Below are 18,232 nucleotides of genomic sequence, written 5' to 3'. Positions count from 1 at the left end.
AGAACTGATAATACCTACAGAGACTGTAGTTAGCAATAAACCAGCACCAGTATCGACCAAAAGATAGAAGATGAAAATAAAACATTTTATTGTATAGCAATATAATATTTCCCACAGAAAGTAACCAAAAGTTAGCGTGCAATAAATTCCAATATTGCACTAGTGCAATAAATCTTCAAAAATCCATGACGTCATCAACGTCAAAATCTAGTTTAAACCAATTTTTACTTTTAAATATTATATTGCTATACAATAAAAGGGTTATTGCATGAATATTGGGGAATATTGTCCCTGGTAGAACATATATTGCACTCGCAAGCTCGTGCAATATAAGATTCTACTCGGGACAATATTCCCAAATATTCATGCAATAACCCTATATTATTAAATAGTGAATCCGAAGCGTGTTTTTATTCTTGGTAAACCTTCACCAGTAACGCCCAAACCCAAACAACTGAAATCCAAGAATATATCAATATACTTGAATAAGACTGGGACGTTAAATGAATAGTTAAATACACATTAAGTCAACTTTCGCTTTCGGAGTTACATAATAATTTATAATCTCGTTTACGGAGAATTTAGGATATGTATGTTGTATATCATGCTAGTGCAGAAGTACTGACTACTGAGCTACTGAGCGGACCAACACAGTAGCAGTACCAGCAGTAAAGCGTTATGCCAAGCGGTCTTGATTGTTGCTATGACAAGTGCATAGGAGAATGTATCCGCGTTGTCATCATTCTTTAACGGTCAAACAACCGTATACGTATTAGCGTCTCAAAATCTCTCAGACAGTAGTCTCCAGCTTTATACAAATGCAAGCATTAGATTATCGTATTTAATAACACGAGATTTTTTCAGAAATGCAAGTGCTGATAAACTGTTTTTTAAACCCACAAATATGGAAAGCACAAGATGGAAAATAAAAGTCATGACTTTTGTCGTTTTGACTCTATCTATAGAACACGAGCATGATGATGCAAACACCAAAAAATACTGTTTTCATTGAAATCATGATTTTTATTTTAAGTTCCTTCCCTTCCCGATAGTGATAGAACACGTCCAGTATCAACAATATCATTTGAAGTCTTCAAAGGTTAAATATTACTATCGTCAGAGCCAGAGCCGTTGTAAGTATATTATACAGCATTCACTAGACTAATCAATAGTTTATTTATCTATTTGATTATTGGGTTTTTTTTTTTATCATAAACGAATGAACAGTTTAACAAACAGTTAGCTATCAATGGGTATGTGTGCGCGTCACATGTCCTCGAACCCCATCATTACTTCTTCGTTTGTGCAAAACATACTTCATGTAGAAAACCCGTTATCCATATATAGAATAGACAAAATCTTTTCCCGGATTTGCAGTGATTAGGGTTTAAATAAAACAATTGACGACCCACAGTACTGTTATACTTTCTAAAGGGATACATCAAAACTGATTGCGGCAGAAGCAGAAGTATAAACTATAACAACAATTCAATACTTGTTTCTTTGAATGTTGTCTATGTTGGCTAAATATATATTCAACGATATTTGATATTGAGTTTTAAAAAAAACCATATTAAAATCAAAAATCTAGAAAGAAAACAAAAATACTTAGATATAGGAAGATGTAGTATAAGTGCCAATGAAACAAGGCAACTCTCCTTCCAAGTCACAATTTATAAAAGTAAACCATTATATATAGGTCAAGGTACGGTCTTCAACACGGAGCCTTGGCTCACACCGAACAGCAAGCTATAAAGGGCCCAAAAACATACTAATGTAAAACCATTCCAAAGAGAAAATCAACGGTCTAATCTAGTATATAAAAGGCCCGTGTACCAGGTTATTTTTTTCACTTTTGATACAAGCATTTAAATAATTATGTATATTTTTTTCCTGGAAAATGGTATTGGATTTCCCCCATAAAATATATTGAAATAAATTAGTGTTTAACTGTAACAAACATATTATATAAAAGTAAAAGAATTTCTGGACGTGTGATAGCTCGGAAGTGCACTTGAAGTGAAACTTGAGCTTCAAACTGAAATATAATGAGGTTGCCTGAATAAAAGAACAGAGTTCCAATGTTACCCACGTCACACATATTTATTTATCCAAGGTACAAGTGCAATAACTAAAAAAGCACTTTTGTTCTTTAAATTTTTTCCTTAATATCAAGACTTTGGAGAAGTACAATGTGATTTCCACTATGATTATATTTCCAAGGGGTCATAACGTGTTCAAAATATTTGATCAGAACTTATTTTCGAAAGTGACAAAGGCATTGCTGATATATACATCTTACCTCCTATACATTTCCAGGAATATGATTGGTTAAAAGCGTCCGCGTGCAAACCGTGTATATTTGATATTAGGTTAGTAGGGAGGCGGGGCTTATCTCATACACGGTTAGTAGTGGAGTTACGTCCCTTTATATTCCTTATTAGTTAAAAAGGGGGCGGGGCTTATTTCATACATGGTTAGTAATGGTGTTATGTCCCTTTATAAAAAACAAAACGGTACTGAGAAAAAATCTTAAAAGTTCCAACAGACGAAGAAATTGATGATTAAGATTGAAATATATTCATAAAACACATTTAAACCTTACAAGTCGTTATTGTTGGCATCTGTTTTTGTAGGATCAATGGAAGTATTTTCTTAGTGCTAATAGTATTGAAGACTTACTCATTTTGAGAATCACTAGTCTTAATTTCACACGTTAAGATAGTCGGTAAGATAAATTCGTTACATAGTGTGCTAGTGACGTAATACGGTATATATGGGGTCAGTAAATTCCATATGGGGATTCGAGCTTCGCTCTCACCCCATATGGAATTTACTGACCCCATATATACCGTATTAGGTCACTAGCACACTATGTAACTAATAATATGAGAGCGCTAACAATGCGTTTTTCCATATGATAAACCAATATTTCCAAACAGCACAACACTTTTTTAAAAATAATTTATCCGCACTGCTTTTCAAACTCGTCAAAGACAAATGTAATTATATGTACTAATATAAACCTATTTTCAAACTCGTTCAAGACATTGCTGAAATAAACCTATGACAAAATTTCATAAAATGCTGGAAAGAATTGAACACATGAGAGCGCTAACAATACAATTTTCAATATGAATCGATATTTCCTTGGGGAAAAATCTTTCAAAAATAATTGATCCGTCAAAGACATTTTATATATAAACCTATCTTTTAAGTTTCACAAAATTCTAGCAAGAATTGTACGTTAACAATGCAATTGTTCATACAAATAATGTTTCCAAGGGCCATTACTCTTTTAAAAATAATTGATCGGCACTGATTTTCAAACTCGTCCAAGACATTGCCGATACTTAACCTATATATGATATAAGTTCCATAAAAATCTGACAAGAATTGTTCACGTGTTAGCGCTAACAAGACCGGAAGATCGGACGCACAGAAGGACGGTATATTTGTGTCACCCGCACCGCGTTGCGCGGGGAACAATCAGGGCTTTTGATAAGAAGAAAAGAAAGTTTCCTATACTTAATACTCAACATTGTATAGGTTGATATTCAATGCTAGTATACCTCATAAAATTGAGAATGGAAATGGGGAATGTGTCAAAGAGACAACAACCCGACCATAGAGAAGACAACAGCAGAAGGTCACCACTGACAGGTCTTCAATGCAGCGAGAAATTCCCGCACCCGGAGGCGTCCTTCAGCTGGCCTTTAAACAAATATATATATACTAGTTCAGTGATAATGAACGCCATACTAAACTCCAAATTGTACACAAGAAACTAAAATTTGAAATAATACAAGACTAACAAAGGCTAGAGGCTCCTGACTTGGGACAGGCGCAAAAATGCGGCGGGTGTATTTTCTATATAAAATCAAATACGAATAAAATTCCTATTTCCCCCCAGGAATTTGTTTCAACGACTATTTTCCCAAGGGAAATAATTCATGGGAAGAAAACTTTTTCATTCTTTTGTTTTTCGTAGTTTGACGTTCAATTACTTCAATGTTCAAGATTTACAAATAACGTTTTTATTCCGCATCTGATATAGTTTTGTATTTCTTTGAATAGAATTTAGATTTTTTCATAAACAGTTCAGTATTATAAATCAGTTATCTAACACGTATAGGTCTCGGGATATATATTTTTTTTTAATTCCCTCGACATAAATTTTTCTCTCCGTGGGGCGTCAAGAGCTAGTGCGTGTCTCGAGAAAATAAAATGGCTATATCCATCAATATACACAGTTGAATAACTGTACACTTTTCTTTTCTTTGAAATGGACAATAATAATGAAGGATATTTTGATATATTAAAATGTTTATCTCTTTCAAGTACGGGATCACACGTATACAAAAACATTGTTTCTCACCTAAAACTACAATGCCATACAATAAAATATAATACGCAATTTTGTTCAAAATTATATCATTATATCTCAATTGTAAACGTCTTTATCTTTATTAGATGTTAATAGATTTAAAACCTTAGACATAATTTGTGAAATCTCCTATTTCTTTGACTAATTTGTAGATGTCACGAACACTGTTATTAAATCAATAAACCTTTACATTCTTTTGGAAGCACAGAAAAATATACCATCTCTCAAAAATGTCTGAATTCCGATCGGATATCTTTTTAATGGGAAATGAATTGAGATTGAATAGTAACTCATTTGTTGGACAGTATTTCTGTACTTTACCTCGACGGCCATGAAAATTCATACCTTGAGATTGTCTCTAACAACTGTTTCGCTTCAAAATCTTAAATGGGAAATTAAATATATATTTATAATATATATATACAATTTTAGAAATCTTATTTCTAATTAATATTTTTTACATTTAATGCAAAACAAAAATTGGCCATATCTTAGTCGAGCTGACATACAACATACATTGTACACATATAGTACACGTTGCAATGTAGTATATTCATTATTGAAACTATGCGTCGTATGTCAGATCGATAAAGATATGGCAATTTTAGTTGCATTAAATGTGAAAATAACAATTAAAAATTAAGATTTCAAAAATTATGATTTATGATAATAATAGTCATTTTTTCACACAGAAACGTCATGTTCACGTTTTGTGCAAAGACTAATTGAGTCAGAATTGTGCTTCGATCTATTGTATTTTTCTTCAATCTTCGAAAACAATTTCTTAGAATATTGCTTATATCAAACTTATTGTTTTGTTCAGTTGTATTCGAAGTCTCTTGAACCAAAAATTACCAGCTGGAAACGGTATAAAATGATTTAGAAATTGCAACTACGCAAATATCCAGCCTCTTGAAAATTAGAGAAATAATATCTATAGTATAAAAACGTTTAATATATTCATGGTTAATTGCATATATCTAATGAAGTGCTTAGTTAGGAAACAAAATTTATATCGTATATATCCCGTGAAAAGTGTAACCGTTACATCACAACGTTCACAAAATGCTATTAATGTCATGCTAGTATTCTCAAAATATTATTATGAGAATTTGTTCCAGTTCAAATTCAATAAAAATGTAAAAAAAAATTCGTTATGATAAAATCTACGTGCGGTTCTATTACATGTTTTAGTGCTGATCAAATGATCGTTTAATCAATTAAGTACTTTCGAGTACATTTTGTTTTTTACTTTGTGAACGTCGTCTATTTACAGATTTCAAAAATCAAAAGCAAATTAGAATTATATCATAAATTGAAAAATGAAAAAAAATGAGGATCAAACTATTGCGAAATTAAAAACAAAAGCAACGGGATCTATAATGCAACAAATCAACCAGCACTTCCACATATATTTTACTAAATATGAAAATATTAAGGGAACTGAATTCGTTTTTTTATAGCAGTTTTCAATTGGTCTCGATAAGATACCAAATAATTTCAATGAAAATGATAAAAAATAACGGAGTTACCCTGAAAAATAGTATTCTAGTGCCATTCATTACACAAACTTGCATGATTTTTTGATCAAAACAATGAAACAACTGCAAATTTTCGTCACGTCTTACTTTATTGATATATTTCATACTTTTTTTAGATTGATTGTATCTAATCAAGTATAAATACTGCATATATCATATTTACAATATTCAGATGCAGGTCAACGAGTTCTAGATGCATATTTAATAAAAATATGAGATTCGCCCAATTACGTATTTAACGTACACGTGCACAATGATAGATTTTTCTGGATAGTCGTGTTTTAGTAGTGCTTTGATGATCTGGTTTATCATTGATTTGGAATTGCCATTCATTTTCGTTCACTTTTTTCCCCCTTCTTTCGCAAAAAAAGTTAATGATGAAAATATAAACATAATGCATAGTCAAAACCAAAATAGTCTTGGTATTTTGTAGACAATTTCAATTTATAAATCCTTGACCGAAATATTTTAAAGACAAATCTATTCCCTTTTCATCCTGTTCAATTGTTTGTTAGTTTTAAGGCTTTAAAGATCATCTTAGTTTTCCTATAATTAACAATTTTGAGAGAGTATATGATCGGATTGACACATAACAAAACAAAATCTCCACAAGGAACATTACACATTGTATATATTCAAAATATAGTCGGTAAAACCTCTTGTCCGCCCTGAGGATGAGACTAAAATCAAGTTAAGTGTAAAACACTAACACAAAAATCATGCTCCAATGATTTGTTGGTATTAAAGTGCCATACCAGACTGTGTCTTTGGGGTGTAAATATTTGATATACTTATGATATGGTAATTATCTTCCCCCGTGGCATGGATCCCACCTACCGGTGTTCACACCCCGCATATTTAAGTTCTTGCGGTTAATTAAGGATGCAGACCTTAAAATGACAGCAAGTATACGTACTTTGGCTGTTGAAAAAAACATAGTTAAAGCAAAAACGTCTTGTTAAATCAAATGGGTTTTTTTCGTCTTAAAAGCAAGACCTCCTTATGATGTCTCAGTGTCTCTTAATTGTTTACAATAGTTGCATAACGAGAACTTCAAAGGGAAACGACTACATAGTATAAATATAACAAAATCACTGTACATATGAAAAATGATCTCTTATCATTTCTGTTTCTCAATTCATGGGAAAAAGTGAAGGATTGATAATGATAATAATAGAGATTTGAATATTGTGTAATCGCTATTTGATGCCTAATTAATTGAGACAAAACAGTTGTTAGATCTTATATTACGGTAGTCTTGTTCGCAAGTTATCTAAAGTAAAATTAACAGTATCAGTACAATGTAGATAGTCAAATCTATTTGGTAAGAGAATATATAAATAAATGGTCAGGGTCAGAAAGATTCCAGGTGCAATGCCAATATTAAATCAAAGGGCATTGTCTAAGGTTGAGAAAAATCCAAAGAACCCATCCTCTGTGTTAAAACGATAGCTATAAATAAATATTTTAAAGTGACTCTAAATGGAATTTAGTGTCATGGGAAAGCTTAAAAAATCAACTATAGACCCAATTAAAAAGAGAAAATGATACAGCTTAAACATGGAGGTCTTCGTTCGTTGACATGGCAAATTACATGTATCACAGTTACAGAGGGTGAGTTAAAACACGTGTAACACCATTATTCCCGCTCATAAATAACAGACAGCAAAAAAACTTTGTTTATCTACACCCTCTGTCTCACTAAACTAATTAGAAGAAGATTTTTATCCTTTGACAAGAGATGAAGCTCGTTACGTTTGGTGTTAGAATTCTTTTATCTTGTATGCACGCCCCTTTGTACAATGGGACATTTTCTCAAGATACTAATTAAAGGTTTGAGTATTATTTATGATAAAGTGTGTAATGTTGAGAATATAATAAAACAAAATGTTGTCATTGATATTCTAGATAAAAAGCATTCCTATTTGTAATTGCTTTAAATATGTTTTGTACTGAACTGTTTTGTGTTAACATAAAGGATACCGTGACGATTTGTAATTTTCTTCTCTCCGTTTTCATAACATGTCAACTCTATTACAGAACGTCTATAGGACGCTTGTACATTAGTCTTTTGAGTAATAATTTTGATTTATACCTTGTTTTCAATTATAATAATATTTTCATTTTGAGAAAACTCGTTTAAATTCAGAACAATACGAGAAATTCGTCATTCATTTTTTTCTACCTTTTCAGTCATATTTAACGAAAGCCCATTCTGTTAAACAATTATAAGGAACATTTCATGTAAATTTTAAAAATTAAAATATATTGTATTTAAGTTTTATTTGCCTTTTCCTGTCTTAACTTTGTGCTTTCGTCGCTGTTAAAAACGTGTAAGTCAAAAATAAAGTAAAAGTAGTATCAATGGTTCATGCTTTTCCCTTTACGACACATGCTAATGGGTGTTTTAGGACCATTATTTTTGTAATTACAATACAATTTACATGTTATTTATATTTAGACTTACTTCTTTTTGTCCTTTCTTCTGAATAAACTGTACTATAAAGCATCAGATTTAAAGTTAATAAAATCCGCAGAATCATGATATTTTCACTATAAAAGTCCACATTTTGTCACAATTTGTTTGTATAAATATGAATAATAAAAAATTTAAACCATATACTAATCCTTTTTTATCAGACGTGAAGTGATGATTTAGATATATTCCATTATAACTATAATCTTAAAAATATATATATATTTTCCTTTTCATTTTATGTAGAAAATTGTTGAATGAATTTATTAATCCAAATTTTTTAAAACATTAGCATGAAAGATACAAATAGATTGCAGGTTCTTTACAAACTCCGCCTACCTCACACCTCGTGACTGTAGAAGAAGCTACGTATGTCTGCTCATTTTCAAATTAAAGGTCGCCTATAACATCTACGTGTTGTATCGTAAGGGAAAGATCTTGCCAAAAACTTTCACTGCATTTTATATACTTCACTAGCTGATAATCAAATATACGACTTAATTATAGTCTATTTTGAACAACAACTTGCACATATCCTGAATTGAAAAATAACAATGAAGATATTTGGGATTCCTTTGAAGTGCTGTCTGGGTTTTGTTACATTACATCTCCTTTCGACAATTTTCAGGATGAAAGAATGATATTTATTTCAAACCTATATCAGATGCTCAGAATAACTAAGCAAGGAAATGAAGGAAAAAAAAACATAAAATACATATATAACATCTGCGAACCTGTCCATAACTAGTATTTATTTTATCTTGATTATATGTCATTTAATGTTATACAAAACTTTATATTCCATAATCAGATACTTCTTATATAGATTGTGTAAAATAATGGCATAAAAAGTTTACAAAAATATAGTGTAAGGTTGTACATGCATAATTGTTTTGAGATATACTATATATAGTAAAAAAAAAATCAAGTAGCTTTCTGAATCAATTTGTGACTTTTTTTTTTATACCTGCTTGTATGCAAGCGTTCCCCTATATCAGAGCTTGTTGAGCTTTAATGTGTGTTGTTTGCTGTTTTTATATAGTCACACATGTTATATTACTGATTAAGTTTGTTGTTTATCCACGCATACATGTATGTGCTTGTTTACATCTTTGTTGTTTTGTCATTATGGAATTCATACCACATATCCTTTTATTTCTGCTATATATATGTAATTCTGGTGATGTTTGCTGTTATCCGTACACATGTAAGAGTCCTGGGGATGTTTGCTGCTATCTTTACATATGGTAGAGTCCTGGGATGTGTGATGTTAGCTTTACATAAGGTAGAGAGCTTGGTATAATTGATGTTATCTTTACATATGTTAGAGGTCTAAGGATGTTTGCTGCTATCTTTACATATGGTAGAGTATTGGGGATGTTTGCTGTTATCCTCACTTATGGTAGAGTACGGGAATTGTCTGTTATTCTTACATATGGGAGAGGGCTGGGATGTTTGCTGTTATCCTTATATATGGTAGACTAGTGTGCTGGTGTTGATTACTGTTTTCCTCAAATGTGTCTGAGGTCTAGGGATGTTTGATGTTATCCGCACATATTGTAAAGTGCTGATGCTGTTTGTTATTTTCTCAAATTTCTTAGAGGTCTAGGGATGTTTGTTGTTATCCTTACATAATGTAGAGTGCTGATGTTAGCCTTACATAATGCTAAGTATAATTGATGTTATCTTTAAATATGTCAGAGGTCTAGGGATGTTTGCTGGTTATCGTTACATATGTCAGAGTGCTGGGGATGTTTGCTATTATCTTTACATATGTTACAATGCTGATGATGTATGCTGTTATCGTATGTGTTTGAGTGCTGGTAATGTTTGGTGTTATCCTTACATATGACAGAGTGATGTGGTTGTTACATGTTATCCTCAAATTTGGTAGAGTTCTGGTAATGTTTGGTGTTATCCTTACATATGACAGAGTGATGTGGTTGTTACATGTTATCCTCAAATTTGGTAGAGTTCTGGTAATGTTTGATGTTATCCTTACATATGACAGAGTGATGTGGTTGTTACATGTTATCCTCAAATTTGGTAGAGTTCTGGTAATGTTTGGTGTTATCCTTACATATGACAGAGTGATGTGGTTGTTACATGTTATCCTCAAATTTGGTAGAGTTCTGGTAATGTTTGATGTTATCCTTACATATGACAGAGTGATGTGGTTGTTACATGTTATCCTCAAATTTGGTAGAGTTCTGGTAATGTTTGGTGTTATCCTTACATATGACAGAGTGATGTGGTTGTTACATGTTATCCTCAAATTTGGTAGAGTTCTGGTAATGTTTGATGTTATCCTTACATATGACAGAGTGATGTGGTTGTTACATGTTATCCTCAAATTTGGTAGAGTTCTGGTAATGTTTGATGTTATCCTTACATATGACAGACTGATGTGGTTGTTACATGTTATCCTCAAATTTGGTAGAGTTCTGGTAATGTTTGATGTTATCCTTACAACTGGTAGAGTGTTGGTGATGTTTGCTGGTATCTTAATATGTGTTAAGACTGATGGATATGTTTGCTGTTACCCTCACATATAGTGAATTACTGGGGATGTTTGTTGGTATCTTTAAAATATGTGTTAAGACTGATGGATATGTTTGCTGTTACCCTCACATATAGTGAATTACTGGGGATGTTTCCTGGTATCTTACTATGTGTTAGAGGTCTAAGGATGTTTGCTGGTTATCGTTACATATGGTAGAGCGCATGGGATGTTTGATGTGATCTTCATATCTGTTAGAGTGATGGGTATGTTTGCTGTTAGTAACCCTCACATATGGTATATTACTGGGGATGTTTACTGTTTGCCTTGCTATGTTTCCGTGTTGTTATTTTATGCTGTGTATGAACTTTTGATTTGTTTATTATGTTTTGGTGTGTGTAATTTTCATAATAATTTTTAACATTTTGTTATTCAACTATTTGTTGTTTGGTGTAAATAGTATCACGGTCATCTGTATATATGTTCAGGTGCGGATCGAGGATACGATTTTAGGTATGAGCTCCTCACAATAAGGAATGAGGACCTTTATCTGATGCAAAATATTGGTTGTAAAACCATTCTTGCATATAGTTTTTTTTCTTCTTTTTTTTTAAAGAAGGGGGCTTGTCGGATGTGCCCCCGCTGAACCCGCACCTGATATTTCAATAACTCGAGATTTATCCCCAAAGCACTGTATTTTGAACTTTCTGTTTGTGTTTAAATCGGAACAGTTAACCTATTTATAATATCGTCTTGATTTGAGAAAAAAACTAAAAAAGAAAAGACATATAATAACATTACCATCAACTGCACATTTATTAAGGAAGTGCAAAATGAATATTGAATTTCGCTTCCTTTGTTGATGTCGGCAATCCAGACCTTTTATTTTAATTGACTTTGAACTTATTTGACTTCAACTCCTATAAGACATTTTACACATATTTATTTCACTTCACTATCTATTATTATTCGTTTTCTTCAGAGAGTATTATTTGTCATCCTCGATTGAAATTCACTATTGTATTATAAGCAATAAAAATCAGTGAAAGCGTAAAATATTCGTCTTTAATTGAAATAATTTGTTTCGGTACGAACCGACGACGTGCAATTGAAACAGTCGCATGGGTGATTTTAATATTACTCTTAATAAAGTATTTTTATTATTCTATTGAACTTATGTACAGTGGAAAATATTTAACAGACGATATAACATGAATAATTACCATTTAATAAGGAAGGTTTATGCAATAAAAATTGTGAAATTGAAAAGTAATTTCATTCATTTTATACTTGTGGTCGTTCAACACTTTATGTGTAATGCATGACTCCTATTCTTTATCTAGATAGTTATATTTGTATTTTATTTATGATTAATACTTGACAGTATATATGCAAACGAAAAGTAAAAGTAAATTCGGTTATACATAAGAAATAAGTTTTGTTTATAGAACTTCATACAAACAACAATAAGGAGATGTGGTATCAACTATTCAGAGACAAATATGCGTCGATGTAATCAACTGCATGCCACCGTACGACATTCAAAAATAAGCAAAACCCTTACCGCAAAGCAATCTATAAAAGGCCTCGCAATGACAAATATAATACATTTCAAACGAGAAAAACAAAGGCTTGAGTTTATGAACAAAACAACAAACGAAGAGCAAATATAGAATACAACATTAAACGAAAACCCTGAAATTACAGGCTTCTGGTTCAAGACTGGTATTGACAGTCCATCTAACTTGGTAAATAACGTAACAACACAAACTATAAAAATGATCTGAAATGGTCTTGGTCAAAATTCTTTAGAGGTTCTAGATAAAGTACATGCTTTTGATGGTTCCACACAATATTTCATATTTCATTAAATGTCTTTTGAAAATTTGTATTGCAAATTTAATTGCTGTAAATCATGTAAAGCCTTTTTCTGTAACGAAAAAGAAAAGTATGCTAGATACACTTACTGGAAATGTCAATGGTTATCAAAAGTACCAGGATTATAATTTTATACGCCAGACGCGCGTTTCGTCTACATAAGACTCATCAGTGACGCTCGGATCAAAATAGTTAAAAAGCCAAATAAATACAAAGTTGAAGAGCATTGAGGATCCAAAATTCGTCAAGATATGATTGAAGCTTTCGAATTTCTCCTGGACAACATATATGTACGTTTCGGCTAGAGAGTGTATCGACAAATAGTATATATTCCTATGGGCACAAACAGAGTCCCTTTTATAGCAGATTTATTCCTGTATTGCTATGAATCTCAGTTTATGACCCAACTCAGTAAAAACACGTCATTATTACATTTGGTAGATTCACTGATGTATTTAAGCTGATTTAAGTCTCCGTTGCATGATTTTTTTGTTATTAGTTGTTTTTGGTTTTTAACTAGCTTTCAGTAACTGCTATATTACTCTCAAATTGTACTTTCGTGTTAATTTGACCTGTTGATACAATTTGTAATGCTTTTTTGTTATTTAATGTTTACTTATTTAGTGTTATATCTCGTCTCTCTACTTTTAATATATACCCTTTTGGTAAGTGTTTGTTATTACTATAAGTTTTCACTTTTATTCACGTACTATGAACAACAAAATTATTTATTTTGCAAAATATTTCTGTTCTACATTAATGTATACCTTACAACAAAATTATTTTCATTTACCTGTTTACATTATTCTATTTGGTGGCATATTGTTAAAGGTTATGGTTTGTCTTTCTGAAATTGTTTAACATCTCTACCATTATTTTATTGATTTTTTATTTACATTGAGTCATAGATCAAATTTATTCACTAGTTATGTTTGGGGCCCTTTATGGCTTGCTGTTCGGTGTGATCCAGGGCTCTGTGTTGAAGACCGTACTTGGACCTATAATGGTTAACCTTTACAAATTGTGGCATGAGTGGAGAGTTCTCATTGATCGATATAATAATACAACTAAAAAAAGCCTTGGAGACAAAGTCACTGAAAGCTATAGCTAGTGCAAAGCCAATAATAACTTATAAACATACTGTTTCCCAGACAAAATGTTTTCAAGCAGTATACTTCCAATCTATTGAACGTAAAGATGTCATCGAGTCAAGACCTTGCCACGGTGCAATGCCAACATATATTGGTATCGAAAGGATGTATTATCGTATGTTCATAACTGTATAGCAATACAAAATTGTTTTTGATACAGTATTACAGCAGTTCGGTGAAATATTCAACATAGGAAAATGAACAAAGTACCTAAAAGTCCCCGTCACACTAGACCAAACATTGAAAACCCATCTACCGTACAATCTATAAAAAAAATAAGATCCTGGTACGTCTGGTATGGTTGGCTTGTTGAAGGCTACTATACGACGAACTATCGTTGTTTCTGTGTCATTTGTTCTCTTGTAGAGAGTTGTTTCATTTGACAAATATACCACGTCTTCGTATTTTATATACTACAGGGGAAATTGGTCCACGCTCTGTCCTAGTATAAGGACTATAATATCTTTAAATGATTTTGTTGTTAAAATAATCGTACGAGAGTAAATTCTCATAATATGACTACAGATGTCTTGATTTTATTTCCTTCATGCTTCACATAAGACTTTGCTAACAAATTTTAAATAAGTAGTCTATTGAACATATCGCTTCATTTAAATAACAACGAATATTACACCAATGCAGTCAAAATATTATTACAAACATTTTTGAATAAAAGTGAAGACATTTTAATTTTCAATTTTAAATCGATTTTCTTTTCACTGCCTGTGGTCTCTTTGATTTAAATCGTCTACTTCAAAGGTCACGATTGCCATGAAATTCATCGGAAAGAAAAATCAGTCCCTCCCCCTAAAGAAAACCCAGACATACGCACATAGTAAGCTTAGTTTAATAACTACCTTTCAAAAGATGTGACATGGATCGTTCACAAAGATCTCTACATAATACAGTCAATACAAACGAACAGATGAATAATAATTACATAGTGTACTAGTTACAACCATTTTCTACTGTCTTGTAAGATGAGGTAACAATAACCAGAAGATAATTTAACTAAATAACGTAACACAAGTGTAAAGACCGTCGGGATCAATCCATCAAAGTCCTTAAATACGATCCTTTGGTGCATGGTTATAACGGTAAAGAAATACCCGGTAATTGAATAATATACGGTGTTAATACAGAATAAACAACTACAAATTAAACTGCATTCACTTTGACAAAACCCGTGTAATTGTTATCATTATATCAAGTATATTTTTCATCAAAAGTGACATTAAAATTAAACGTCGGTCTTACAAAAAAATCATGTTTTTCACTCGACTGAGCATAGGATATGATAGTTATCTGCGATATGCAAAATGTATTATCATATAATCATAGGCATTACGAGTTTTGAAAATGAATTAATATAGAAAATTCCAGAAAACCGGTACGACTTTTTACGAATTTATTCTAATCATTAATTTGATAAAGGGTATGAAAATTGAAAATAATACTGTTGCAGTCTTCATACATGTGCCTATCAAAACCAAAAATAGCCGTTTGACTTTTGTATAAAACAAAACATTTAACATTCTACTTATTGTCAAATGGTGAAATAAATCATTTGCAGCTAATGACAACCTGATGAGGCGGAGGAAGAGATGAACCATGAAACACACCAAAGTGTTCAACACCTCCATGTACAAGAGGAGGAAGTCATGGAAGAAAACGAAGGTCATGATCAGTTAGAAATGAATCTTAACAGTCAATAGGAAGGAGAGAAATATCAATGGAAAGAAGGAGACCCACCAACACCACGGATTAAGTGGCCAACAGCAGCTTCAAAGAAATAGTGAATCCAGTTTGATGAAAATGCATTAAAAGTGTTACAATCAGCATTGGCATGAGAAAAAGGGTTAAAGTCAGAAAAAGACAGGTTAATAAGTCTAGATGAGCCAATAATAAAGTTTGATATGTCAGAACCCAAACTTCATGAAGTGATGTCAACTTTAAAGAAGGCAAGAGCAGCATCAGCACAAGGACCAAACAGTATTCCACACAGAGTTTATAAGAACTATCCAAACCTCGCAAAACAACTATGAAGACTCATCAAAGTTATATAGAGAAGATAACGGTTACCAGATGAATGTTTAAAATCAGATGGTTGTTTTATTCCAAAGGAGGAAGACTCTAAAGAGCTGAAAAAGTTTAGGACCATATCACTTCTGAACATTGAGGGAAAGGTTTGTCTTGCAATCTTGGCAAATCGGGTTACAACATATATGCTTGAGAACAACTCAGTTCAGAAATGAGGAGTAGCAGGAGTAGCAGGGTACCACAAACATACAACGTTATCCAGGAAGCCAAAGAGAACATAGGTGATTTTACTGCCCTCTGGTTAGACCTGGCAAACGCTTACGGAAGTATACTACACAAGCTTGTAGACTTAGCATTGAAGAAATACCACATACCTGCTAAGGTTAGAGAAATGCTTTACCCCTACTTCAACAACTTTGTAATGATGTTTACATTTGCAGACTACTAGTATACACCAGTGTGGCAAAGGCTAGAAGTGAGAATCGTTACAGGATGAACCATATCAGTAGTACTATTTTCAGCAGTAATGAATCTACTCGTAAAATTAGCAGAGAAGGTGAACAGAGGACCTGTAATGTCACATCGGGTCAGTCAGTCACCGACAAGAGCATTCATGGATGACATGATAATAACAGCAAAGCCAGTTCTGGAAGGCAAGTGGATGCTTCAATATATATGCAAGCTTATCGACTGGGCATGTATGAAGTGCATGTCCTCAAAGTCAAAGAGTCTGATATTAAAGAAAGAAAAGGTGCGGGACAGAAAGATCAGAATTGGAGGAGACATCATTCCAACAATCATAGAGAAACCAGTCAAAATCTTGGGCAAGTGGTTTAATGACTCCTTGAACGCCAGAGAAAGGGGTGATGAGATGGTATCACAGGCAAGAAAGTGGATGGACATTGTTGACAATATAAAAAAGATGTGGCATGATTGCCAATGAGACAACTCTCCACAAGAGACCAAAATAAAACCCAGAAATTAACAACTATAGGTTACCGTACAGCTTTCAACAATGAGCAAAGCACATACCGCATAGTCAGCTATAAAAGGTCTAGTTTACCTCGGAAGAACAAATACACTCATCATAGATACCAGGATTAAATTTTGTAATTACGTCAGACACGCGTTTCGTCTTCAAGGCATGGTGCTTTTAGCATGGAATATTACCAAGGATCACATGGTAGTCTTATGTAGACGAAACGCGCGTCTGGCGTACTAAATTATAATCCTGTTACCTTTGATAAAATTGAGAAAGGAAATGGGGAATGTGTCAAAGCGACAACAACTCAACCATAGAGCAGACAACAGCCGAATACCACCAATGGGTCTTCAATGTAGCGAGAAACTCCCGCACCCGTAGGGGTCCTTCAGCTGGTCCCTTAAAAAATATGTATACTAGTACTGTGATAATGGACGTCATACTAATCTTTGAATTATACACAAGAAACTAAAATCAAAAATCATTCAAGTCTAACAAAGGCCAGAGGCTCCTGACTTGGGACAGGCGCATAATTGCGGCGGGGTTAAACATGTTTATGAGATCTCAACCCTTCCCCTATACCTCTAGCCAATGTAGAAAAGTAAACGCATAACAATACGCATATTAAAATTCAGTTCAAGAGAAGTCCGAGTCCGATGTCAGAAGATGTAACAAAAGAAAATAAATAAAATGACAATAATACATAAATAACAACAGACTACTAGCAGTTAACTGACATGCCAGCTCCAGACCTAAATTAAACTGATTGAAAGATTATGTCTTCATCATATGAATATCAGGCACAATCCCTCCCGTTTGGGGTTTAGTATCATACTATCATAAAATATATGAGAAGAACATAACCCGTGTCATGCCAACAACTGTTTTTAAATAAATGTTTTTAGTTCCGATGCAAAAACTATAACTATTTACACCACTGGGTCGATGCCGCTGCTGGTGGACGTTTCGTCCCCGAGGGTATCACCAGCCCAGTAGTCAACACTTTGGTGTTGACATGAATATCAATAGTGTGGTCATTTTTATAAATTTCCTGTTGAAAAAAAACTAAGGATTTTCTTATCCCAGGCATAGATTACCTTAGCCGTATTTGGCACAACTTTTGGGAATTTTGGTTCCTCAATGCTCTTGAACTTTGTACTCGTTTGGCTTTATAAATATTTTGATAAAAGCGTCACGTATGAGAGCACGAGTCTTATGTAGACGAAACGCGCGTCTGGCGTACTAAATTATAATCCTGGTACCTTTGATAACTATAG

At 32.8% G+C, this 18,232-nt stretch overlaps 1 protein-coding gene across 2 annotated transcripts in view; it reads right to left on the bottom strand.

Moving 5' to 3' along the window:
• Nucleotides 1-8,842, bottom strand: part of LOC139498698 (R-spondin-2-like) — a 45,209-nt gene extending 36,367 nt beyond the window's left edge. Inside the window, exon 1 of one of the 2 annotated variants that reach the window (XM_071287239.1) lies at nt 8,396-8,842. In XM_071287239.1, the coding sequence (XP_071143340.1) occupies nt 8,396-8,471 (76 nt within the window). In that variant the 5' untranslated portion in view covers nt 8,472-8,842. The remainder of the gene's footprint in view (nt 1-8,395) is intronic. The other variant, XM_071287225.1, reaches the window with a different exon arrangement.
• Between the last annotated feature and the right edge of the window lie 9,390 nt (nt 8,843-18,232).

This window comes from Mytilus edulis, chromosome 1, assembly GCF_963676685.1.
Source record: "Mytilus edulis chromosome 1, xbMytEdul2.2, whole genome shotgun sequence".
Taxonomy (NCBI): domain Eukaryota; kingdom Metazoa; phylum Mollusca; class Bivalvia; order Mytilida; family Mytilidae; genus Mytilus; species Mytilus edulis.
This window is presented reverse-complemented; position numbering and strand designations above follow the sequence as displayed.